The sequence below is a fragment of the Staurois parvus genome, unplaced genomic scaffold (assembly GCF_062004578.1).
Source record: "Staurois parvus isolate SC_StPar_1 unplaced genomic scaffold, SC_StPar_1.0 ptg000662l, whole genome shotgun sequence".
NCBI lineage: Eukaryota > Metazoa > Chordata > Amphibia > Anura > Ranidae > Staurois > Staurois parvus.
The window spans coordinates 2,512,501-2,538,749 of NW_028318458.1; the positions used below are offsets into that span (position 1 = coordinate 2,512,501).

Below are 26,249 nucleotides of genomic sequence, written 5' to 3' on the forward strand. Positions count from 1 at the left end.
TCCAATCACTTTAAGCGCTGCTAAAAAAAAAGGGTTTGCCAATGGCTGATTTACTTTAGGTGCATTTAAAATGTCTCTATGGTCAAAATTTTAAATCATATTTTCATTTCCACATTATATTTCAATAATTTTTTGTCTACTCTTATTATTCTGAACAATCTCAAAATTTGTAAGTTTACTTTGTGAAGATTCCACACATTTACGTCCTAGAATTCTGTGACATGTAGTCATTATGCCCTGAAGGTAGGCACTGCTGTGTAACACATTTCACAGAGCCCGTCTTCTGAACTACAGAGGGGCTTGGGCTGGGAGGAAGAGTTTCTGAAGGCGGAGTCAGCACAGGAATCACTGCTTGCAGGTGGCAAGGTACCATGGGATATGTAGCGTGACAGACCCAACCAAGACAGGAGCCCTCTTGCAGACTGGGTTGGTGAAGCTCCTCACCTTGGGACAGAAATATGTATCAGCAATCTCCCTCAAGAAATCTATGAGGCCAAATTCATTCTCTCATTCTCAGACTGTTGGAATATTATATGAGTTTTGTCTTATGAAGGACAGATTATACAAGTGAAAGCAAAGACCTGAAAGAAAGCATGTGTAATGTACTTTGTGTATTCAGGGTTGGATGTACCGGACTGTCTGGGGTGAGCTCCCTGGTTTGTCTGGGTACTTGGCTGTTCATTAGTTTACTGTTAATTAGATCACTGTTAGCTGTTGGCTGTACTGTTTACCGTTTGCACTGTTTAGGATAATGTGATCAGTTCTTACCTAATCAGTGCAGGATGTTTATACTAATATGCCATATTTGTTTTATTGTTCATGTGGGGACTGTCCCTATTTCTGAAGTGTATAAAAACCTGTATTTCTGTTCAATAAAGATTTCCAGTTTTTGCACGTAAGCTAGTGTAGCCTAGTGATCCCCAGCTATAATACCTTGGCCCTGTGTCCCAGCGGCGAGAAAGCAGTTCTCTGACGGAATTACCCAATCGGGGTGACAGGCAGTCTGTCACATTTGGTGGCAGCAGTGGGATGCTTCCAGTCTGGGACGTCCAAACCACCACCGGGACCCAGTGTTGGGTGATATCGAGGAAGTGTTCCAGGAGCCGGTCACCAGTTCCAGTGCTGAATGCAAGAGAATTTTGCCCAGTACAGGGAGCCTGATTCTGCCTAGGACATGCTAGAATTGAGAGATGCGATCTCCTGGGAGCTTTGGATGGAGGCTCTCCAAGTAGAGCAAGACTATAATAGAAAGGTTCTCTCTACATCCATGGATATTACTAGCTGCATTGGACTTGCATATACCATTCCTAGGAGAGCATCCTCAGGAGGAATGCTTGACAGCTGACGGTGGCTGGTCCAGACAGAAATGGTGGTGATGCCATTATCGGGCGCTGCAATGGTATGCTACCCAAGTGTGTCTGCAAAGTAAACAGCAATCTCGTAGAAGGCTATGACTACGGCAGACCGGGATTGATATTTGAGATACTTCAGAAGGATCCATATATTTGTAGTGCAGTGTAGTAGAGATGGGAGGACATCTGAGATTTTAGGGAGTTGGAACTTCCCAGTGAGATTGAGAAGTGAATTGGACTTTATAGTAACACAAGAATGGGTGCTGGAACAAGCATATAAGCAACTGTTTGACAAAGCGCAACAGTATGCTCTAGCACCCATGGATGTTATGGATCATGAGTCACTCGCTGAAGCCTAAGTGCCAAAAGTCTGTGCCCTGGATTTTCAGCAATTCCAGAGACTGGGGATTTAATAGACTTTTTTTGCTAAGGAGGAACAACCCAATGAGCCTCCAGCAGAAGAGCAGGCATCAAGGCAGAGTGCTGTCGACCTCTGCCTACAACAATCGGTGACCCTGGAGGATTTGTGCGGGGCCACCGAATTTGCATTTTTCTTCCCAGCAGAAAAGCTGGCATCAGGGAAGAGCACCACTAACCTCTGCCTAGCACCAACATCACTGTTTAGGTTTATATGATCAAGCTCTTACCTAACCAGTGTGGGATGTTTATCCCAATGTGTAATATTATTTTCATATTTCATGTAGGCACTGCCCCTTATTCTGAAGTGCCTAGTCTTGGGTGCGATGCCCAGCTATAACACCTTGGTCCTGCGCCCCAGTGACAAGGAAGCAGTTCTCTGACTGAATTACCCAATTGAGGTGACAGGCGGTCTGGCACATGTAGTCCTTAGAAATTGAAAGTAAACAGCAGAGGAGAAGCTGCAAAGCATGCAGGGAATCTAGGTAGATGTGGAAAGAGATGGCCAACAGACTGGCAGCACTTGAAACATGAAAGGTGTTTTTTAAGTAAGCTTTTATTGGATTTTCAAATATATACGGTATATTGTTTGTATTGTTATTACATAAATGATAATAAAAAATTAAAGTGTATGCTATGCCCATAGAACTCCGAATACATGAAAAAATGTTTTTAATAAAAGAAAACCTGCATTGACTGTATTCGGGATGTTTTAATATCTTCCTGGAGTTCTTCTGTAAATATAATCCATAAATGTCAATGATCTTGTTCAACACTAGGTCTCCTAAAAATTTAAAAATCCTAGTTACAATTTGGGGCATATTTCCCCCCACGTCTGTGGTCTTGGAAATTGATGCAAGTATAGGGAATGATTAAATGTAGTGCAAAGTAATTAAAATAGTTTCACAGAAACCCAGTTTGATATTTATTGGGAAATGGGTAATAATGGTTTTGGATCCATTTTTTATTTAATTCTTGGATTGAATTTTTTAAACTGGTGTTTTATATCTTTTTTACAATTAAACATTTATTATGGGGTGCACCCATGACAAACGGTTCCTAAGGTTCATTATCAGTTTTACAAAGGCTACATCAGAAGCTGCTTGCCTGTTTGCCTCTTTCCCTCGAATGAAAACGTCAGTGCAGCTAACTTCAACCAGTATGGGAGAAGGAGTTGTTGAGGATGTGTCACTTAAAGTGTATCTATAGCCAAAATGTATTTTCCTGACAGCTCCATGTCTACCTACCACTGGGGTATGCCCCACCAATACCCCCACCTGCAGGACCTAACTTGAAAAATGGACTCCCTTCCCCAGGCTGGCATGTTAGATTCCAAGTCAAGAAATCGTGTGGCCTACTTTTTGTCTGGAAGATGAACACAACGCTAGTTCTTTGGATGTCAGGGAGACACTGAAAACTTATGTTATGATATCACCCCAATAGGGATACAGAAGGCAATGAAAGTCTGACAGAGGCCCTAACCCCTCTCTGCTTTATCCTTGCATTGCAATCCTTGCTGAAGAGTGGGTGTGGAGATACCATTTGTACAGACCAGGCAGCTGTATAAGTGCCCTGTAAGGAACTCACCTGTGACCTTGTCTGGTATGCACCATGACAAGTCTGTAGAGACATATGCCCGTGTCAAGACAACTGCAGCTTGCCTTTCACTTCTGTGAGCTCATCATGGATTAAATGCATGTGATTACTTCTGGCTTTTGTTCCTGGTTACCCACAGCTTCTGCCCTATTTAAAGTGACCTTGTCATTTTCCTCCTTGCTTACGATACTGTTAGGATCCAGATCTGAACCCAGGACCTCTGTTTTATCTGGCAGTAGAGCTTTTTTGCTACCTGAGATCCTGGACAGTTCCCTACCTCCTTCTTTGAAAACATTGCTTTTTATGTTGTTTCTGGTGAACCTTGAACTCCTTGCGCCTCCCATAAACTTCCAATTTAAACCATGTCCTTGCACTTCCTGTTTGCCAGATTATGGTGCTCTTCTCTAGCTAATACCTTGCTCCTTATGTTCCTGCTGTCATCTGTATTTTTTTGTTACCGATATTTTGGCATGTTCCTTGACTATGCTTCTGTTTGAAATCAACCTGCAACCACTTGTAATTGATCTTTGGTTAGTTTACCAACTAAGCTTCTGCTTGATCCCTGCCTACTACATCTGATACCACACCCTGGCTTGCTCACCTCCTGGTGGGGCAATCCTGAGGACCCCAACCTGGTATTAGCATGCATTGAAACCCATCTCCACCATCAGGAGCTCTGGAGAAGACTGGTTAATGATTAGACCCTGACCCTCAGATGAGCCCATGTTACCCGCCAGGGGAACCTACTTGTTAATTTATCCTGCTGGTTTGTGGGTGAACCTTTCCAGTGCTATGGCTACTGGCCTCCAAGCCAGACCCCTGACTATGACAGATAAAGTTAGCGTTGCTTTGTGGGTGTGTCAGATGTTTTTAACTCTTCTGATTATGTCCCATCCTTACCCTCTACCTCCATCAGTTTGCTGCCTGTCCTTACTTTAGGCTTTGTTTAATAACTGTATTTTCTGCTCAGTACCTTTCTCTGGTTTGTCTCCCAGATTTTTAATTATCTGGCCTATATTGCTTACTTTCTGGGTTAACCTTGTGTGTTCTACATTGTATCCACCATCAAATTAATCACACGATTCCCTGTCTAAGATTCCCATCAGCACAAGTCAATCTGTACTATCAATGGCCCTTGCAAAGACCTGGTAACCCCAGAAGTAACATCCTTGATGAGAGACTGTCTTCTGACCAGCTGATATACTGTAGACTAGTTCCTTTCACTGATCCTCGAATCAGTCCTGATCCCTGGGCTATAGAAGATTGTTAAAGGCCCTCTGGGATTTGGGATGTAGGTCAAGCATTGGCTGGGACTTTGTTCTGCTTTCCCTTTGACACTGCTTGCATGTAGGGAAGAAGACACTGCTTACTTGTAGGGCAGAAGAGAAGCGGAACGGATTCCTAATGATGTCCCAACCGTTCTGCAAGTTTATAATATCCAGATGATGTTGGGTTGAAAGTAGCTCCTTGACTTTTTGCTTGATTGATGCTTAAACATGTCCATTCCCTATTGACGATATTTAGTTAAGAAGTGCCAGCTGTTCATTGTTTGACCAAAATTGCATATTATGGACAATGGGAAACTTAAGGGCATCAAAATGATTCTCTTCCACTTCATCTTTCTAGAAATCTACTTATCTATCTCCAATGAAGACATCGTAGCACTTGGGAACTCTTGTTCTTATACAGAACCCTTTAATGGATATGTCACTAGAACTTTTCAAAACTGTTTGATGACAGTGTTGCTTCTTATATTACTTGAAAACTTGTTTTCTTTTGAGAGATCAGTAATTCCTTTGAAACTAAAAGGAAAGAAGGTCCTTACATTAGTCTATGTTCTTTATTACATCTCAACTCTGCAAGCTTATCTTTTGCATCTTCGTACAGGCCTTGATATGACTGACATTTTTGTGCAGAGGGGGTTCCATATGCTATAGTGTTGTCATACAAAGCCAAAACTCAGCTGTATACATAAATTGAACATTAACCTTGGTGCAGATTAAACAGTGTTGCTTTTGTAGATTTGTAGAACGGGAGAAGCCCAAGCTAATATGTTCCCAGTAGGCATAATGAAATTGGAATGTATTGCTTTGTTGGAGTTTCAGAAAAATTTGTGATATTTGACTAAAATGTTTACAAAAAAATCGTGGGTATTTTTGCCAATTGCAACAGAGAAAGGTGCTGGGGAGAACTGACAAGGTCAGTATCAGGCACGCTTGAGGGCCATTTACAAAGACACCATCACTTCAGTGGACAAGGTGACAGTGTCTCTTTAAACATGCAGTTGGCTCATAAGCTCCATAGCTAGACACTTGAGGCCTCAACATGCTGCTTAGTTTTTTTCTAAAAAAAAATTGGTATTTAGAAAAGCACACCCTCCAATTATACAGCAGCAACTTTAACTCCAAAAAATATGGACTTTAGATGTAATATTCTGCAGTATTGGATTCCAGCTAATAGACACCCTTCTATAGTATAGGCAGGAAATGAGGAGGACTACTCTGCAGCCACTCTTCCATGAGTGGGCAATCACCACAGCTCCATGTATATCAGGACCACATTCAAAAATAAAGAAGAATATAATGGTGCAGCATGTCTTTACAACATCTATTTATTAAAAGGTTTAAAATCCACTCACAAATAAGGGCCGCCCCCTGAGGACGTCGTGGTGACGAAACACGTAGGGCTTGGTCTGTCGGATGCTGATGTCAGGACGCTCCCTGCTATTGTCGGGAGACAGCCGAATAAATGGAGCTGCGGTTTTTTCCTTGCCTACGCGATCAATGCTGGTGTCAGCTAGACACCTTATTTGTGAGTGGATTTTAAAGCTTTTAATAAATAGATGTTGTAAAGACATGCTGCACCATTATATTCTTCTTTATTTTTGAATGTGTTCCCGATATACAAGGAGCTGTGGTGATTGCCCACTCATGGAAGAGTGGCTGCAGAGTAGTCCTCCTCATTTCCTGCCTATACTATAGAAGGGTGTCTATCAGCTGGAATCCAATACTGCAGAATATTATATCTAAAGTCTGGAGGTTGCTGTTTTCTTCACTCCCAGAGCAAAAGTGCTAAGGCTGGTCTATAATTTGATCAGCACATAGCTCTGGTGAGTGCATTCGATTGATTTGGTGGTGGATTGCTCACGGTGTTATATATTTGTCACATGAGTTATATATATTGGACTTACACATATTTGATTTATGGACTTTTATGGTTTTTTAGCGCACTCTTATGTTTGATTTAATTTTTTTCTAGCTAGCAAAAACAGCTACTATACTTGTATATGTGTTTTAGCAGTGTATTCAGCTGTTTTCTTTCTGCTACTAAATGGATCACACTGGCTTATTCTTTTCAACCACCAGTCATCTGTCCTAAAAGAGGAAGCAGCTCTCCTTGTGCCTGTGACCTGGGATCCATAAAGGTAGCAAATGACAAACAATTTAACCTTTGTAAAGGTAAGGCATTGCTATGTTTAGTTAACAGAGCTTTCTGTGTTGATACAACTCCATTAATTGACAGAGTTCACCAAATGAATAATACTCTTGGGTTTGATGGGGCTACATGAAAAAATTGGGTTTACCAAGGGTTCAATCACTTTTTCCAGCTTTTCTTATCCCCGATCCCCAGTATGAACCGGCAAAGGATTAATTTTAGCCCCTTACCTGATGAACATGGCAAGTCCAGATATATTGAGGGGAATTCAATAAAGAAATAAGGACAGTGTTTTGGCACTATGGCTCTTTAAAATGGGCTGCACCAAATTAAAAAATCTCTAACTCCTGTTTTGGTCTTTATACCTCCACTTTTACAAAGTGATAACAAGACTGTAGGTAATTAAGACCTACTATTAATTGGCATACAGAGACAGGTAGAGTGCCTGTCCCTGTCCATAGTATAGCATAGCGGCATAATCACCACTGCTACTCCCTTCCTGTCAGTGGGCGATAAGGACGCTGTTGGCTTTAAAGCCTAATAACCAATGAAATTGCAGTGGGCGGAGCCTGATAGGGATGCTGAGACATTAGTTCCCCATCAGGTCTGTACTCACTTTGTGATTGACAGCAGACAGTGGGCAGATTCTTTAGCCAGCAGCCTGCTGTCCTATCATGAGGGGGAAATATGGGGGAAATAGTGTCTGTAAATCCCCATCAACCTCCCTACCAGTGCAAAGCTCCCTGCTGCTGTGAGTCTGTGCGACAGCTTCAGCGGCGAGACGGGAATGCTGCTGTAATGAGGTCAGAGTGCCCATGTGAACACTGCGACCAATTAAATACTATGTGAGGTCACACTGCTGGAGGTGAGCAGACATCTGGTGGTGGAATCTGGGCACTTTTATGTTTTGAAGCACTAGGTGGTTGCAGAAGGATGGAAGCACGTTAATGAAGATTATTGGAATATTCAATTTATATTGTGTTTTCACCCAATATTGTAGCGCTGCACTGGTCACTGTGTATACATGTGAACACTGTGTTCTAAGTACACCTCCCCACTTGGTGTGTGCCCCAGATTCATGTACCAGCCTACCATAAGTGCAGGTTGCCCGTACTCATATTAGTCATGTGGCGGCGCATTGGAATTCTAAAAAGTGTCTTAGATCAGGGTTTTTCAGCCAGGGTGCCGCAGCACCCTGGGGTGCTGCAAAGAGTCCCCAGGGGTGCCACAGAATAATCATAACAAGTCCTATACAATCCGACCATGAAAGGGTTACTGTGTTAAGTTCTGTGCACAGAAAGGAGGGAGAGCTCATCCCCCCCCCCACCAGCTGCAGTAGGGGGCAGTGTGCTGGGCGATTCTGCGCATTGTAGCGCTCCCCCTTTTTTTTTCTTGTACAAGCTTTATTTGAAGTGTACAAAATGTACACTTCATTCACTGCTGCTCTGCCTAACATTGCAGTGCGATTCTGGTCAGTGCACTGCAATAAAATGTAGCATGTCCACATCTTATCACAGCACTCTGCAGCGCAGTGCTAGGTTGCGTTGCAGTGTGAATGGGACACATAGGAAACAAATGTTTGCTGTGTATCCCTGCCATGACCGACGTTTTACCATGCGGTAAACTCCCTGTCACCGGACATAGTGTGAATTGGCCCTAAATACAAAATGTAAAATCTTTGTTCTTAAGTTTAGATACAGTTTAGAATTGCATTTTAGGTATGATATGTTTTGATGATTAATTACTATTTTGTGTGTCATATAGCATTGTTGATGCTATAATTTATGGAAACAAAACTGTGTTTTTTTTCTTTTACTTTGGTGCTGACCATGCATGCATTGTGCACCTTTCACAAGTTCCGAACCATCTCTTGTGGATGCATACTCCCACCAAGGTGCAACCCCGGAGCATTCACACATAAGTGAATTGGATGCTTTTTAAACGGCATCCAATTCACATGACATGTGAAAGAACATTGCTTTCTTTTGTGCCTGTTCACATAAGTCCAAAAAATCTGAAAAATATATTTAACATTTTTTTTTTTAAATATACTCTTCAGATTTTTTTTAACATATAAAAAAGTAATTTTAACATATATTTTTACATATATTTGTAAATGCATTCCAAAAATGTAGATTTGTATTTTTAAAGACATACAGTATATTTGAAATGTACTTTTCATATATTTTGTAAAAAAAACACATTTCAACATGCAGTGTAATATATATATTTATTGAAATATATTTTGAAATATATTGAATATGGACAAAATTGTAGCATTTCAAATATATGTCAATATATTTGGGAAGAATATTTTTAAAATATATTTCAAATATATTTTTCTTCTATATGGGTTGCCTCCATCATGGCTCCTGTTTCTTCTTGCTGGAGACTGCCATTTTGCTGAAATCCAGAGCCCCTGAAGAGCAGTAAATCAAAGCGTCCTCAACCAAACTGTCAAACCATCAAATGACTGGAGTCCTAACTGATCACATGTGCAACACCATGGCCATTGCAGATCAAACAGAAGCAGCTTCCTTGGCTGTAAAGGATAGAAGGGTTTAAGTCCACTTTAAGGCTGTCAGCAGATTGGCCTCTACAAATTCGGCACAGTGCCTAAAAATAGAGAGCAACTGAGCATGTGCAGAGCAAGGTGATCCAGTGTATAACTGGATGTTAAACAGTATAGGCACTTATTTTTAATGTTTTACATAGCTATACCCAGTGGTGTATTTAGATTTTGTGCTTCCCTAGGCAACACAAAAATCATGCATATATATATCTTATATATACATGATCATTGAACTCTCTCTCTCACGATGATATATATTTCAGTGATCATATATATATTGTTCAATGATTATCTATGAATTGGAAATTGTTCAGTTGTAAAGTGGCAATCAATGTTTGTCAGCATTCCCCCCTCTTAGCACACATCCTCCAGTACCCCCCTCCAAGCACAAACTTTACTCCCAATACCCCCTCCTGGCTCAAATAACCCTCCTACTGGCATATATTCCCCCATTCCTCCTTCAAGCAAATACCACCCCCCCCCCCCAAATCCCCATTACACTTCCTAGAAAAGGTGGAGAGGAAAGAGCCAGAAGGAGGTGCACTGTGTTGTGTTCTCTGGGCTCTCCCTCCTGTCAGAACAGTGCTGGTCCATGCAGCACATGAGACAGGATCACTGATGGAGCATATGGGACTGTACACACACAGTATGATTACCACCCCCTATCTCCTCCAAGGGCTGCTCATCTTCGGGCAGCAGGAAATGTGGGTGGGGGGTGGTAATCATACTGTGTGTGTGTACAGTCCCATACAATCTATCAGTGATCCTGTCTCATGTGCTGCATGGACCAGCACTGTCCTGACAGGAGGCAGAGCCCAGAGAACACAGCACAGAGCACCTCCTTCTGGCTATTTCCTTTCTGCCACCTCTCCTTGCTCCAGGCTGTTCCCTTGTCCTGGCTCTGAGTGCAGGCGGGGAAGGAGCTCAGCAATGACCAACCACTCAGGAACACCCGGGCACCCCCTTGATCCAGCCAGGTCTGTCTCTCCCCCCAGCAGCAGAAAGCAGGTGGGAGGGAGAGGGGGAGAAAGCAGCTTTCAGCTGGTTATTTACCACGAGGCAAACAAGGCATTTGCCAAGGGTGGCAATTTTTAGGGGGCGGCACTGCCCCCCAGAAGAAGGGACCTGGTGAGCAGCGGCGGACTAACTCATGCAGGGCCGCCATCAGTAGGTGGCTCGAACAGTAGTTGGAACGAGTGGTAGGGGAGAGCAGTTGCAGAACAATGCACTGTGTATCTCTCCGTCCTGCTGTTCGAGCCACCTACTGATGGCGGCCCTGCATGAGTTAGTCCGCCGCTGCTCACCAGGTCCCTTGTTTCGGGGGGCAATGCCGCCCCCTAAAAATTGCCACCCTAGGCAAATGCCTTGTTTGCCTCGTGGTAAATACACCGCTGGCTATACCTACAAAAGGGGCCAGTCTGCAGTGAACTAAAGTGCCTTGAAAAAGTATTCATACCCCTTGATATTTTCCACATTTTGTCATGATACAACCAAAAATGTAAATGTATTTTATTGGGATTTTATGTGATACACCAACACAAAGTGGCAGAAAATTGTAAAGTAAAGGAAAATGATAAATGGTTTTCAAAATTTTTTACAAATAAATATCTGAAAAGTGTGGCATGCATTTGTATTCAGCCCCCTTTACTCTGATACCCCTAACTAAAATCTAGTGGAACCAATTGCCTTCAGAAGTCACCTCATTAGTAAATAGAGCCTACCTGTGTATAATTTAATCTCAGTATAAATACAGTTGTTCTGTGAAGCCCTCAGAAGTTTGTTAGAGAACATTATTGAACAAACAGAATCATGAAGGCCAAGGAACACACCAGAAAGTTCAGGGATGAAGTTGTGGAGAAGTTTAAAGCAGGGTTAGGTTATAAAAAATATCCCAAGCTTTGAACATCTCACAGAGCACTGTTCAATCCATTACCCGAAAATGGAAAGAGTATGGCACAACTGCAAACTTACCAAGACATGGCCATCCACCTAAAATGACAGGCCGGGCAAGGAGAACATTCATCAGAGAAGCAACAAAGAGGCCCATGGTATGTCTGGAGGAGCTGCAGAGATCCACAGCTCAGGTGGGAGAATCTGTCCACAGGACAACAACTACACTCGTACACACCACAAATCTGGCCTTTATGGAAGAGTGGCAAGAAGAAAGCCATTGTTGAAAGAAAGCCATAAGAAGTTCCATTTGCAGCTTGCTAGAAGCCATGTGGGGGACACAGCAAACATGTGAAAGAAGGTGCTCTGGTCCAGGGGTTGACTGACCATTCGTGCACTACAGCACTGCCCGAGGGCCCGGGGTCAGTAGGGGGTCCCATGAGATGCCCCTGGTACCTTTCATAGACTTTTTTGGGTGTGGTTTGAGTGTGGGCAAGGACACAGGGGCCCCATAATTGCTTATTGCCCGGGGGCCCCATGAGTTGTCAGTCCGCCCCTGCTCTGGTCAGATGAGACTGAAATTGAACTTTTTGGCCTAAAAGCAAAACGCTATGTGGGGCGGAAAACTAACAATGAACATCGCCTTGAAAACAACACCGTGAAACATGATTGCGGCATCATCATGTTGTGGGAATGCTTTTCTTCAGCAGGTACAGGGAAGCTGGTGAGAGTTGATGGGAAGAAGGATGGAACCAAATACAGAGCAATCTTAGAATAAAACCTGTTAGTCTGCAAAAGACTTGAGACTGGGGTGGAGGTTCACCTTCCAGTAGGACAATTACTCTAAACATACAGCCAGAGCTACAATGGAATGGTTTAGATCAAAGCATATTCATGTGTTAGAATGGCCCAGTCAAAGTCCAGACCTAAATCCAACTGAGAATCTGTGGTAAGACTTGAAAATTGCTGTTCACAGACACTCTCCATCCAATCTGAACTTGAGCTATTTTGCAAAGAAGAATGGGCAAACATTACAGTCCCTAGATGTGCAAAGCTGGTAGAGACATACTCAAAAAGACTTGCAGCTGGACTTGCAGGGAAAGGTGGTTCTACAAAGTATTGACTCCGGGGGGCTGCATACAAATGCACACCACACTTTTCACATATTTATTTGTAAAAAAATTTGAAAAGCATTTATCATTTTCCGTCCACTTCACAATTATGTGCCACTTTGTGTTGGTCTATCACATAAAATCCCAATAAAATACATTTTTTCTGGTTGTCACATGACAAAATGTGGACAATTTCAAGGGTATGAATACTTTTTCAAGGCACTGTAGCAGGACTATATTTTTTAACTAAAGTTCCACAGTTCTGTCCTTAATTTAAAGTGTACTAAAGAGGTCAGGTGTGAAATCTGTGTGGGTCTAATCAATGGTTGTGAATGATGAAAACCAGCAAATGTAGAGAAGAGGGAACTAATGGTCTAAGATCTGTGAACCAGATCTAGTCACAATCAGGTCATTACTTCCCTGTTCTCTGAGAAAATTATTTAAAATAGCTATAAATAAGCAGTTTGGTAGGTAACAAAAGGTGATCATGTAGATTAAAACCCATGGTATCATCTGTAGCATCTCAGGCACTAAAAATTAACATTTACTTTGCTGGAATGATATCTGCAATCCACTAAGGCCCCTTTCATATGGGCTTTCTGGTCAGGTCCACCTGTTAGTTTTTTTGGCAGACCTGTTCGGAAGCTCCATGCATTTACAAGGTAATATTTGGGTTTACAAAGCATCTCATGAACACAAAGTAGATTTGTTTCCTTTGTGGCTATAGTGTAAGAAACCTCTGCTTCATCTTGTTACACTTGGCCCAATTTTATCCCCCAATTTTACTGAATGACAGAGAATGCAGGAGATTCTCCGTCTCTTGTAACATCAATGCACTAATAGGAAAATAATACAATTATGTAGCACAACCCTTGTAAGAGCCGCTGTGTTGTGGGTATCCCTAAGCCTCTCTCCACACAGCCAGGCAACAGGTATTTCTTTTACACAGACTTGCATCCAAAGACAGTGACCAGTCCATGGGCTTGGTTTTGTTATTTTCTTGGGGGGGAATTCAACTTGGATAGGGAAATAGGGATTATAAGACGCCCAATCGACTTGAATCAACAGAAGGGGGACACTTTCTTCCTATGTCCTAAGGCAGACCCTGGACTGTTCTTTTCCTGAAAGCCATCAGTTATTGTGGATCATTAGCAGCTGCCCTTTATGAGCGAGGAACTAGTAGCACCTCAAAATGCAACTTAACCTCTTGTAGCCACATGCAGAGATGTCTTCTCTTCCCCTATAGAGCTGTTCCCATCTTCACAGCCTGCAAGCACTATCAGCCCTCCTGGCTTCTCGGAAGATCTCCCAGGACAATGATAAAGGATTGAGCCCAATGCTGTCCTCAGAAAGCTTTCTACGTGTGGCAGTCTTTCCCCTTGTAGATCCCAGAGTGTGCTGCTGTACTCACACTGTCCTCTTTGCTCTCTGCTGCTCCATGCCTTGTTCCTATTCATGCTGAATGTATCCAGCCTGAGCTCAGCCTAAAGGCCGCCCCTCCCCCCAGACCTAGGGGACCCCTCATAGACACCAAACAGTCTCCTCAGCACTCCATCTTCCACCCGACTCCCCTGTCAGCCTGACTCTCCCATATTTATAAGCCAGTTCACAACTCTACCAGGGCCTAAAAACCTGGGATTGGCCATAACCTCCATGAATATGCAGATTAAGCCTCTGCCCCTTCCTGCTTACCAACTTCAGGAAGGTTTTATAGTCCTCCAGAGTCAGGAGGAGGCGATAGAGCCACAACCTGCTGAGTCATCCAGCTGACATGCAATAACCCGACCTCATTCACAGATTCATGCAACTACATGAGTCATACACAATGATTTTACCTACAGTATGATACACTGCACTATTCTAGTAACACACTAGAGGGTGCTACACTTATAATACATCTGATAGGGTAATAAGATATAGTAGGGCAACAACAAACACATCACAAGGGTTGGGTGATTTTGCTCCATAATTTCCCATACTCTTTGTCAGTCAATACAGGAGTGATCCCTAGCGGGTAATGCTCTCAGCTGACTAGAAGCCAAAAGCTCCAAAATGTGGGATGAAGGGCAGGTGTCCTGAGAACGCCAGCCAAAAAATGAAATCATAGGATCTGGTGAACCCCATTAATATATAAGTTTACAAAGATGTAGATTTGGTTGCTTGTTTGGATTGGCAATCGGCAGTAAACATTCACCGGCTGAAGATCAGCCTTAATCATTACAAATCTCAGTGTAGCTGAACCATTTGTCTCTCTTTACCGCATCTAACTTTCCATGTGTCATCTCTGTGAAGCTGTTTTCAAAGCTGTCACATTGTCTGCAAATTTCAACCTATGTGTGGGTGAACCCATGTGCTGTGGAGAAGTATTGTCACTATAACCTCTTGTTTTTATGAAGATACATGTACACAGGATGAAGACTGCCCTGTAGATGCCGTTTGTAGAAGAACAAATTGTTATTGTGCCTCAGGACTGTGCAGTTCCAAGCACTCAACACACTGCAACGGCCGGGTAAAGCTGGATGAAGAATGCGTAGGTAAACAAATTACAATGTCCTATATTAAAGACAGCAGTACGTTTTGTTCAACAGACCAATGTTATAGTAAGGGAGATTACAGCTTGAGTGCCAAAAGGAGCCAAAAACCCCCCACTAAAATATTGTGAGGACATTTACATGACATCACTTTCCATCACAAATGCAAAACTCTGTGATTTAGTACAGTATGTTAACGTAATACTAAACACACACTTTTTATTTTACATTATTCCTTTTATTTATGTATATGGATGATGGTACTGTAGATTAAAAAAAAAATCTAGGTACCTTTTTCTATAATTCATATACAGCTGTCACATGACCCAGCTCTTTCCCAACCCATCTGCAGGGAAACATTGGCAGGAGAAGCTTCTAGGTCTCTGTTACTGATCACATGTTAGAAAAAAAAAAGTCTTTGAAATACAAAGAAAAAATACATAATTATTATCAAAAATATGTTTTATATCACCATACAAATATGTATTTGGACTGTTGAAATCTTAATTATTTTTGTGCAAAAGCATGGTGTGGGCTATCTGGGGGGAGATTCAGTAAATCATAGTCTGTTTCACGCCCCTCCAACCTGTGTATATTATTAGTGTGTGCTTAAAATTACAGGGAGGTGAAGCCTCCATCAATAAATGTAATATTCCACCCCCATAGTGTTTAGTAGGTATTGAAGAGGAGGAATAGAGTGGACTATCATTTATCCCACCTGTCTGACTCTATGGGCTGCACAGATAAGAAAACAGAGAAAATGAGCAACTTATAAGGGAATTTAAACTGAAGTATGCTAAGTAGATTTGGCAAAGTCTTGTCTACATCCCAGGCTGCAGCGGGGACACAGACAAGGAGGGAGGGACAGTGAACAGAAGGATCAACCATGTTTTTTGCAGAATACAGAAAGTGAATACCATACTGACTGAGTGAATATGAACAACATATAATACAGCACACACTGACAGTTTTTGATGATATGGGTTTAATGACACTTTTAAAAAGTCTGCTTGCTGCATTGTTAGTACCATTGAGCTGGCCTTAGATGGATCAAAATTCATCCAGTTCAGCCGAATTTTGACCCATGAGTGTCTGCTCCCGCTCAGCAAAAGTCAAACAGTCAACTTCGGTCAAATGATAATGTTTGAAATAACTGTCAAAATAAAATGTCCCAGCAGGCAGGATTCCTCTATCCACCTTGCTTGTGTGGATGTAGGAATCTGTTAGTTCTCTTCATTCAGCCTGCTGGCTGATCAAAAAAAAAAAGGATCCACCAATGGTGAGCTATAGTTTCCAGCATGGTTCCCTTTCCCCAGGTAGAATACTGACACTTGTAAGACAAATTGTATTAAACTGCAAGGGTGTGAGTAAGACTAGTGGGAAGAGCCATGAATTCTCCGATTCTAGAACCCCATGATACAAAATACTGATGCACCAATGATTAAATCTTATTTGAAATTTTAAGAAAAAAATAAATATTAGGTACAATGAGGATACATAAAAAAAGACAGTAGTATACTTTTTCTTTGAAATGTGGAATCAGGGATCTCTCTGCCACACCACCTGCTGATTCTGAGCTGGAGCTCTCCAATCAGCAGAGAGTGTGAACTTTTTTGATTGTACAACTGCACAGTATGAGCTAATATACAGGTGAAACTCGAAAATTAGAACATCGTGCAAAAGTTAATTTATTTCACTAATGCAGCTTAAAAGGTGAAACTAATATATGAGATGGACTCATTACATGCAAAGCAAGATAGTTCAAGCCGTGATTTGTCATAATTGTGATGATTATGACTTATAGCTCATGAAAACCCCAAATCCAGAATCTCAGAAAATTAGAATATTGTGAAAAGGTGCAATATTCCCGACTCAAAGTGTCCCACTCTAATCAGCTAATTAAGCCATAACACCTGCAAAGGGTTCCTGAGCCTTTAAATGGTCTCTCAATCTGGTTCAGTAGGAATCACAATCATGGGAAAGACTGCTGACCTGACAGTTGTGCAGAAAACCATCATTGACACCCTCCATAAGGAGGGAAAGCCTCAAAAGGTAATTGCAAAAGAAGTTGGATGTTCCCAAAGTGCTGAATCAAAGCACATTAATAGAAAGTTATGTGGAAGGGAAAAGTGTGAAAGAAAAAGGTGCACAAGCAGCAGGGATGACTGCAGCCTGGAGAGCATTGTCAGGAAAATGCCATTCAAAAGTGTTGGGGACTTTCACAAGGAGTGGACTAAGGCTGGAGTCAGTGCATCAAGAGCCACCACACACAGATGGATCCTGGACATGGGCTTCAAATGTCGTATTCCTCTTGTCAAACCGCTCCTGAACAACAAACAATGTCAGTAGCTTCCATGCCACGCCGCATTGAGGCAGTAATTGCTGCAAAAGGGGCCCAAACCAAGTACTGAGTACATATGCATGCTTATACTTTTCAGAGGTCCGATATTGTTCTATGTACAATCCTTGTTTTATTGATTGCATGTAATATTCTAATTTTCTGAGATTGTGGATTTGGGGTTTTCATGAGCTGTAAGCCATATAATCATCACAATGATGACAAATCACGGCTTGAACTATCTTGCTTTGCATGTAATGAGTCTATCTCATATATTAGTTTCACCTTTTAAGTTGCATTACTGAAATAAATGAACTTTTGCGCAATATTCAAATTTTTCGAGTTTCACCTGTATGTGTTGGCATGCATTTCCTTGCACTGCCACCAGAATTGGCCATTGTTGCTACACCTCCCTCCTCCATTGTTGGTTGCTAGGATGCTATCCAGGCTACACAGTGTCACTGGATGCTAGGACACTGGTGGCAAGGCTGCAGTTTCATCAGTTTCTAGGACACTGGTGGAGGAGCTGCACAATGTCATTGGTTGTTATGGTGCAGGCAGTCCAGGGGCTGAACATACACAGCGCTGAACATGCACTAAGGACTTTTTAGCCTCAGTATCATCCCCTACTGTACCTCCATGAGTGCCGCCTGAAGTGGCTGCCTCACTTGGCTTCATGGGCAGCAAGGTCCTGTTTTTAGTTTTGTATTTACCTTGCAAAATCCTCCAACCCCCTCCCCCCATTCCATTGGGGTTAGAACCTCTGAGGAAACATATCTTCAATGGGGAGATGGATATTAATAAAAACATTTTATTTTAGCTGATAAGGGAGGATTAGAATCTGTGTAAGGTTTGCATCGATGTTCTCTTTTGAGGAAATCTCTGCAATGGGAACACAAATGGGGACAGCCAGGGGTGGACTGACAACTCATGGGGCCCCCGGGCAATAGGGGATCATGGGGCACCTGTGTCCTTGCCCGAACTCAAAAAAACCTATGAAAAAGGTACCAGGGGCATCTCATGGGGCCCCCTAATGACCCTGGGCCCTCGGGCAGTGCCCGAGTTTCCAAATGGTCAGTCCGCCCCTGGGGACAGCAATTAAAGCCAGATATTCCAAATATTCTCCATTATATCTAGGACTAGGGATGAAGAAATTAGTTAGGATTTGATTTGTGGGCCATTCATCAAACCCATTGTACAGTCAGAAAATGATGAACTTTAATTGAACCCCATTAAAGTCTATATGGGAGAAGATTAAATTTTAATCTAAATTCAATGAAAGTCAATTTTCAAGTCTAATAGGCAAGGGGTTGTCAAATAAAGTGCACAAGGAGCTGGGCACTGCCATGGGGGACATGTACTAATGCCACAAAAATGAGAAAAAAAATACCATACAGTGGGGAGAGGGTCCTCCTTTTTATGCAACTTCAAGGGCAACAATCCCAATCCAAGGGGAAAATCATAAGTGGATCTATTGATACCATCCTGAGGGAAAAACCTAATGGGAAAAGGCATGTCACCTTCCTACAAGGCGGATTTAGTTCCACACTTATTGCTGAAACAGGCAAAGCTGCCCTTTTTGTGCAGTGATGCTCCTTCTGTTTTGTACCTTCCTTTGCTATAGCTGCCATTACAGTAATAAATCTGGTATATGGCTTCACAGCACTGCAGGCTTAGGTGTAGGAGGAAAACCAGAGGGCATAGGCAGGCCAACCTCTCACAAGATGACTTGGTTTCAAAGCAGATTTGTTAGGCTAAGGTCTAAGAGTGAGAGATGAAGCAGATAACAAGAAATATTTTACATATTTGATTAACACTATGTAGGCAGCTTTAATAGGCTGCAATGTAAGAGGGAGAGAGCACTCATGTTTTATCAATAACTACAAATTAAATTGTATTATTTTCATCATACATATTGTACAGTCAATGAACAAGACTAAGAGCTAGACCACCTGATTTATATTTGAAAAATCAAAAATGAGTGCATTTTTCACAGAAAAAAACTCAAAAATATTGTACTGGCTCCATGCAGAGTATTTAAGCAATTTTAATAGGCAGCAGTTTCACACAGAAAGACCAAGGTTATAATCAAGAAATTAAAATTAGAAAGTACTATTTAACAGAAAAAAGCCAGAAATACTGTAGTGACTCAATGCATAGTATTTAAGACATTTTGATAGAGAGTTATCACACAGCTTTTAGTTAAGAATCACAATATAAGCATATTATTTCACAGAAAAAGCGAGAAATATTTGCGTGTTTCGTGCACATTATTTTAGCAATTTAACTAGGCCACAGTTTGACAAAGAATGGCCAGTCAGTTTTTAATTCAAGAAACCTAAACTAGAGTGTACTATATAACAGGAAGAAGTCAAAAATATTGAACAGTATGTAGACAGATTTATTGAGCCTCAATTTTAGAGGAAGATACCAGGAAGCATGTAGTAAAAAAAAAAAAAAATCTAAATTAGAGTGTATTATTTCATAGAAAAAAAGCCAGGAATATTGTACCAACTCTATGCATACTAGGTAAGCAGCTTTTACAAGGTCAAAAATTTCACAGGGAGGCCTCAACCTTTTTTAAAAACAAGTAGTCAACATTGGAGTGTATTATTTCAAAGAAAAAAAGGTAGAAAATTATACTGATTCTAGGCACACTATGGCTTCTATTTAAAATAAAATGTCCCTGTGCGAATGTCTCAAGTATTCACTCAGCTGTGATGAACAATCCTGTATATTGCCCAGTATGTTTATTTCCTATGATTATCACCTCCATCATGTACCATGTTGTGGTATTTTTCTGATTGAGGTATTTGAGGAAAATAACACTTTATGGCTGTTCGCCCACCGTGCCCCACAATGCACTGCGCCCTGACAATGCACTGTGATTTACCAAAGCAATGCACCTGACCATTTATTTTTAATAGAAGACTTGTCAAAGACTGTCTCCTGTCATTTTTCCACTACACTTTTATACTCATTCACATGGAGAGGCCGGATCTGGGGGCCCCCTTGTTAAAGAGGGCTTCCAGATTCCATTAAGCCCTCCACCCGCAGACCCACACAACCATTGGCATGGTTGTGGGGAAGAGGCCCTTGTCCCCATCAACATGGGGACAAGGTGCTTTGGGGTACCCCAAAGCACCCCCCCATTTTGAGGGCATGTGGCCTGGTATGGTTTTGGGGGAGGAGCTTGGTTATCCCCACTTTCCTGACCTGGCGGGCTGCAAGCTTGAGTAAGGGTCTGGTATGGATTTTGGGGGGGGGGGCCACACCATTTTTTAAACATTTTGGTGTGGGGGTTCTCCTCAAAATCCATACCAAATCCAAAGGGCTTGATATGGATGGGGGGGACCCCACACATTTAAAAAATAGGAAATGTAATTGCTGGGCAATGCCGGCAATTCTTTTTGCAACTCCGCTGAAAGCTGCAACATTAAAGAATGTTTTTAATAGCTGTGCAGTGTAACATACTCAGATGTGGTAAGATACCGCTTAGTGAATTGTTCCCTCTGTGCGAAGTTCGCAGTCGAACTTCAGTTATGTTCGAATGTTCAACCGCGAATCGGTCCATCACTAGCCACAGGGCTACAGACACCAAAGTCAGGTGAGCAGTTCAGTAGCACAGTGAAGAGGTGGTTTGCTCTTTTAGAAAGATTCACCATACTTGAACAGTACTGGTGAACCAAGAACACTGGTCTGTACAGTGCACTGTGATAGGCTACCAAGTGCACTTTATACATGCAATGATATCACCTTACCCCTGCACTCAGTCTTCACTTTATTGGTGCCATAAGACTTTTCTTTCCTAATATTGAAGACAACTTAGAGCAAGAAGGTAAGTCCACTTTCTTGGTTAAAAAAAAAAACAGCAAAGTAAAAAAAATTAATATAGCATATACAGTTGTGACACAAGTCATATCATAATTGAATGTTTTTAAAAATTATGTTTCATTTTCATGGGACTGTAAGCAGAACAACCAATACATCTATAAATGTAACATTAAATAATTTAGACATGAAAGCATTTTGGATTGAAATGGCAGTGGCCCTTTATTATAGGCAATAAACATAATAAAATGTATAAGCTTGACATAAAAATTTTTATTTATATTTAACTACCATACTATGTCAATGACTATAGCCAGTGTACCACAACCATACACACACCTACCAACTTTTTGAGATGGGAAGGAAGGACACCTATTAGCAAATGTATGTAGGCATAGGACACGCCCCATTACCACGCCCTCTTAAAGGTGAATTGGACAAAAAAAATTAGTTAAACCTACAAGTGCTTTTTTTTAACTACTACAATTATTTTATACTGGCTTTTGAAGTTTACAAAGGCAACAATTTAGAATTTGAATGAAAGGTTCAGCACTGTAAAACACTTTTTTGAAAGATAAATAGTTTATTCTATATACAACTATGTAAATCAGACCAAAATGAAAAGGAAAGAAGGACAGAGGGACTTTGTTCCAAATCAGGGACCATCCTGGAAATCAGGGACAGTTGGGGGGTATGCCATACATATGTCAATAACACAGCCATTAAAGCTCGAGTTATACAATACAGAAAATAATTTACTATCCCCTTTCAAGGGAAAGGGACAAAATGCCTCCACAAAGGAAGAGTGGGATGTTACCTCCTTTGTCTTCAGCTGCTGACTAACTGCTAAATGATGTTTCTTAATATTTGACAGTTCATAAAAGACCATTATTTTACATGTAACATAAACTGTCCAATTACAGGACATATGAAAATTACCTTCCTACTAGAAATTTAATTGGTCTGCCACAGTCCCATAGGTGGAGGGAAGGGTACAATTTCTTGCCATGCCCTCCACCTTACAACCTGCAGCGCTGTAATTTTCTGTAAAATGCAATCCAATATGGCAACTTGGAGGCATTCTGTACACAGAACACCCCCACAGAAATGTAATTTCCTACTTGTATGATTGGCTCACTGATTTTCCCAGAAGTTTGCACTAAGAGTTAGATTTTCGACATCCCCTGCAACAAAATGTAATTTTTGGTGAGATACTCCAAAAGGAAAATCACATCTAAAGGGATGCAGACCCTGCCACTTTCTTCATTGGAACCCTGCAGGTGCAGCAGCTGATTGATAAATCAAGTCACACCCCTTCAAATTAATTCTGCACATACAAAGAAACAAAATAGCAATTTCTTCAGAATAACAAAAGCTAGGTATCTGCAACAAAGTTTATTAAAATCACCCCCAAAAAAAGAAAGCACAGGCTCCCTCATAGCCATCCCCATGAAATACAGACCACCCGTGCCTCCGTTCCCACCCTCAAAAAAACTAAATAAAACACAGAGAGGCCCCCATTCACAATCTTTCCCTGCAAGATCATCATCATATGAGGAGATGTCACCAGTTATTAGGTCAGAGGTTTGGCAAGGTGGATGGGGCGCTGTGCACTATCATGGATACCATTCCTAAGGTAAGAGTTGACTGAGAAATATGTTAGATCAGTGTGTTTATAGGGAGAGATGCCTGTATTCAGTATTATTGGGCAGTCTGATACAGAGAAAAGCTTCCCAAGTAGAGATGTATGGAGCACAAGAGAAGTCTTACAGGAAATTGTTAAATAGGATGTCAGGCAAAAGACAGGTCATCTGTAGATCTGGAAATCTGGGAACACAACAGTTCAACAATGAGCCAGCTGTGGAATAGAATTGAAGATACTGGTATTGAGCTGAGAGAGGACGTCATGAAGCAATGCAGCCAGTCAGTCAGCAATTACCTGGTCTCTGGTGGGGTTGCCCGCCCGCACTTCTTCCTGAGTCCTCTGTCCTCTGGTTGGGTCCACTCACTGGACTGTGTCCTTCTGTGTTCCAGCAGCTCCTCTATCTGGTTGGGTCCACTCTTTAGTAGTCGCTGCAGCCTGCTCTGCCTCATAAGTGCCCCTCCTGCGACTGACCTGGCTGCTGCAATCTCACCCCTCAGCTGGCCATGCCCCCTTAGGTGTCCCTACCAATCACACAATGAGGTAGGCACCAGCTGACTTCTGACTGTTTTGGCGCCATCTGCACTAAAGTTGAACAGCAAGTGGCTCAGCGGTCTGTGGCAGACCATGATTTCCAGGACAAGGTCTGATCAGGACAGCTGTCAAAAATTTGTGAATGTCCCGGGCATTTCGGGACTGTTGGCAACTATGACAGAGTATTACAAATATGAATAAAACACCCGCATGCACACACTATTTATCCTTGCTGCCAGTGAGCATTGACATTGAGCATGTGTAAGCCGTGTACCGGGGTGGGCTCCCCAGGATACAAACGAGGAAAGCAACCCCAACACCAGCTTTTGTCACAACAGAATTTTACTTAGATGTGGCAAATAAACAAAACCACAAATGCTGGAAACATACAATAAATTTACATACACCCAGCCCAAAGGCTGAGACCCTTGTGCTGCACAGCACGGCTCCTTCTGATGGATGAAGGTAGAAAGTGAGGTAATTTACCTACTGGCGGGCACAACTAAGCTGCCACACCTTACCTGTTATTACCCTAAAAGAGCAGGAATCAGTGTAGGGGTGTATGGTATGGGCTAGCCTGCGGTGCAGCACAACAGCTTACAATCTTACACAAATCTACAGTATTCCCCCTCCCATAACTGGTCCTGTAGCATGTGCCTGAGTATTCCATCTGAGCAAAACACCAGTCTGGCTTGAGTTTGTAGGATTTTATCAGCTCTCCAGTGTGAAATGTCACTTTAAGTTGTGGAGTCCTTCCAATGATCAGTAACAACACTTGTGGCCTGACACAAACAGAGACCCTAACTAACTAACTATAGGCCTGTCTCAGTCCTATGGGCGCCAACACTGAAATGAGGTGCGTGCATGATCTTACAGACCCGGGTCTGCTTTTCATCCGCTGGTGACTCTGAACAGAACACATGTCTCTCCACTGAGCATGCAATATCACAGTATATATTGCTTAGTTCCTCAGCTTCCCTCAGGAAGAAAATGACAGGGAAACACAGTTTTCTTGAGAGCCAAAAGACAATCTTATTAAAGTAAGGCCTGAAAAAAACAGGTTTTATATGAAAGTCTGAACCTAACAAAAGAAGATGAGTAAAACAAAGAACTGGACAAAACTATTCACAAGCTGTCAGCAGGCAGAGCTGTCTAAAACTCCATTTATGCATATAGATTTTTAAAGAAATTATTTTGTTTTTATTTTATATATAAAATCTGTTTTACACGCAAACATTTAATACAAGGTAGACCCACTGGATTCACAGAGTACTATGGGTTTTCTATTACAGAAGAAACTGTCTCCTTTCCGACACTGTCTCTGATTGAAATTTCACACAGAGACATACAGTATGTATGGAAAGAGGAGGGAGGTGTCAATATTCTGATTCACTTACATGTGTAAATTTCACAAACAAATCAGGGGACCCCGAAAAGCATGTGAAAATGAACCAAAAGCTCCAACTGCTATCTACATATGAAAATACAAACTATTCATATGCCACATTTCCTATTTACACAACTAAAAAAATATTCTTAGAAAAAGTATTGTTTAGTTCTGTACACAACATATAATAGGGACTATATAAAGGACTGCTACACTATACCTTTAAAATAACAGGTTTATAAAATAGGGATAATTTTCAGGCGATAAGAACCACAATGAAAAAAAAATGTAGTTGTAATTCTCAAGTTGTTGCTAAAAAAACCTTCTTTAGCAGGCCTGACTTCCGCCTCTGTTCTAATAGCACAAAAAACAGCAAGTATGAAGATGGATACAATAGCAGCCTATACATTTCTATCACCAACCTTACTCATCACTCCTTTGGAAACCTCAACGTCCCCACAGTGGCCACAGACAGCACAGGCAGGTGAGCAGTTTACTAATTCATTTAGCGTAATATGACATAATAGGAACTGAAAGTGAAACTCCATCAGTACCTTTATTTCTGTAACACTGGATATCATGTGTCCTGTGGAATAGGCCTTGAAGACCAACAAGATATTATAACCCACCAGGTTTTTAAGGTGACCAAAGCAAATCAAAAAGACTTTCACTAACACAACGCTGACTTCTGAAAGCAGAACTTCACCCAAAAGGGAACATTCTGCTTATTTTCATCTTCCCTCTCTCCTCTTTGACATTTGGAACTTTTATGGAGCGGGAAGGGACAGGTACCTGCTCCCACTTGCGGTTGGATCTGAGTGGAAGTTCCTCCCCCCTTCCCCTGCTGTCCTCTGGGACACATCACAGATCCCAGAAGACTGTGGACCACTCACAAAGCTCACTCAGTGAGAAACCAGCAGTAAAGCCACAAGGCTTCACTGCTGGCTGCCCTTAGTTAAGATGCCAGCTTCTGGACCCAAAAACAATTGAAAATTGATTCAAGTGAGGACAATGCTGGATCCCTGGACAGGAAAATGTCCTTATAATAAAAGTCAGCAACTACAGTATTTGTAGCTGCTGATTTTTTAATTTTTTTTTTAACTCAAAAATGAAAGTATTGCTCATATTAGATTTTATTTTTTGGAGAGCAGATATAATTTTTGACAGGAATGCACTCCCACTTCCTCAATTCTTGCCTAGACAAGAATGACATCCACTTGGACTGTGTCCTCTCCTCTTTCTTGCCTGCAGCACCCTGGGACAGCTTATATTTCCAGGGGGACTCCAGGACCACCTGTGGACCTTGGCGTAAAAGAGTTGTCCTATTATACTTCACCGCAACCATTCCTAGGGCGTATCTCTTAAGACCTGTTCCCCTTCCCCCGTCACATACCTGATAGGAGAATGAAATGACGAGGTCGGCCTCACTTGTGTCACTAGCCCTGACCCCGCTGGAAGTGGAACAGAGAGTGCCTAGGGACCAGGGGAACAAGAGTGCCAGCAGGTGTTGTCTGAAGAGCTTGCAGTTGGAGTCCTGAAGAGACTGTCAAACCACCGGTTCAGGAATGGTAGCGATGTTTCAGAATCCCACCTGGGTTAAAAGGGCACTCCG

At 41.9% G+C, this 26,249-nt stretch overlaps 1 protein-coding gene across 1 annotated transcript in view; it reads left to right on the plus strand.

Moving 5' to 3' along the window:
- LOC149448711 (adhesion G protein-coupled receptor E3-like) overlaps nucleotides 1-26,249 on the plus strand; it is a 104,475-nt gene that overhangs the window by 11,468 nt on the left and 66,758 nt on the right. Inside the window, exons 4-6 of the mRNA XM_089651764.1 lie at nucleotides 6,731-6,823; nucleotides 14,771-14,908; nucleotides 24,999-25,121. Of these exons, the coding sequence (XP_089507890.1) occupies nucleotides 6,731-6,823; nucleotides 14,771-14,908; nucleotides 24,999-25,121 (354 nt within the window). The remainder of the gene's footprint in view (nucleotides 1-6,730; nucleotides 6,824-14,770; nucleotides 14,909-24,998; nucleotides 25,122-26,249) is intronic.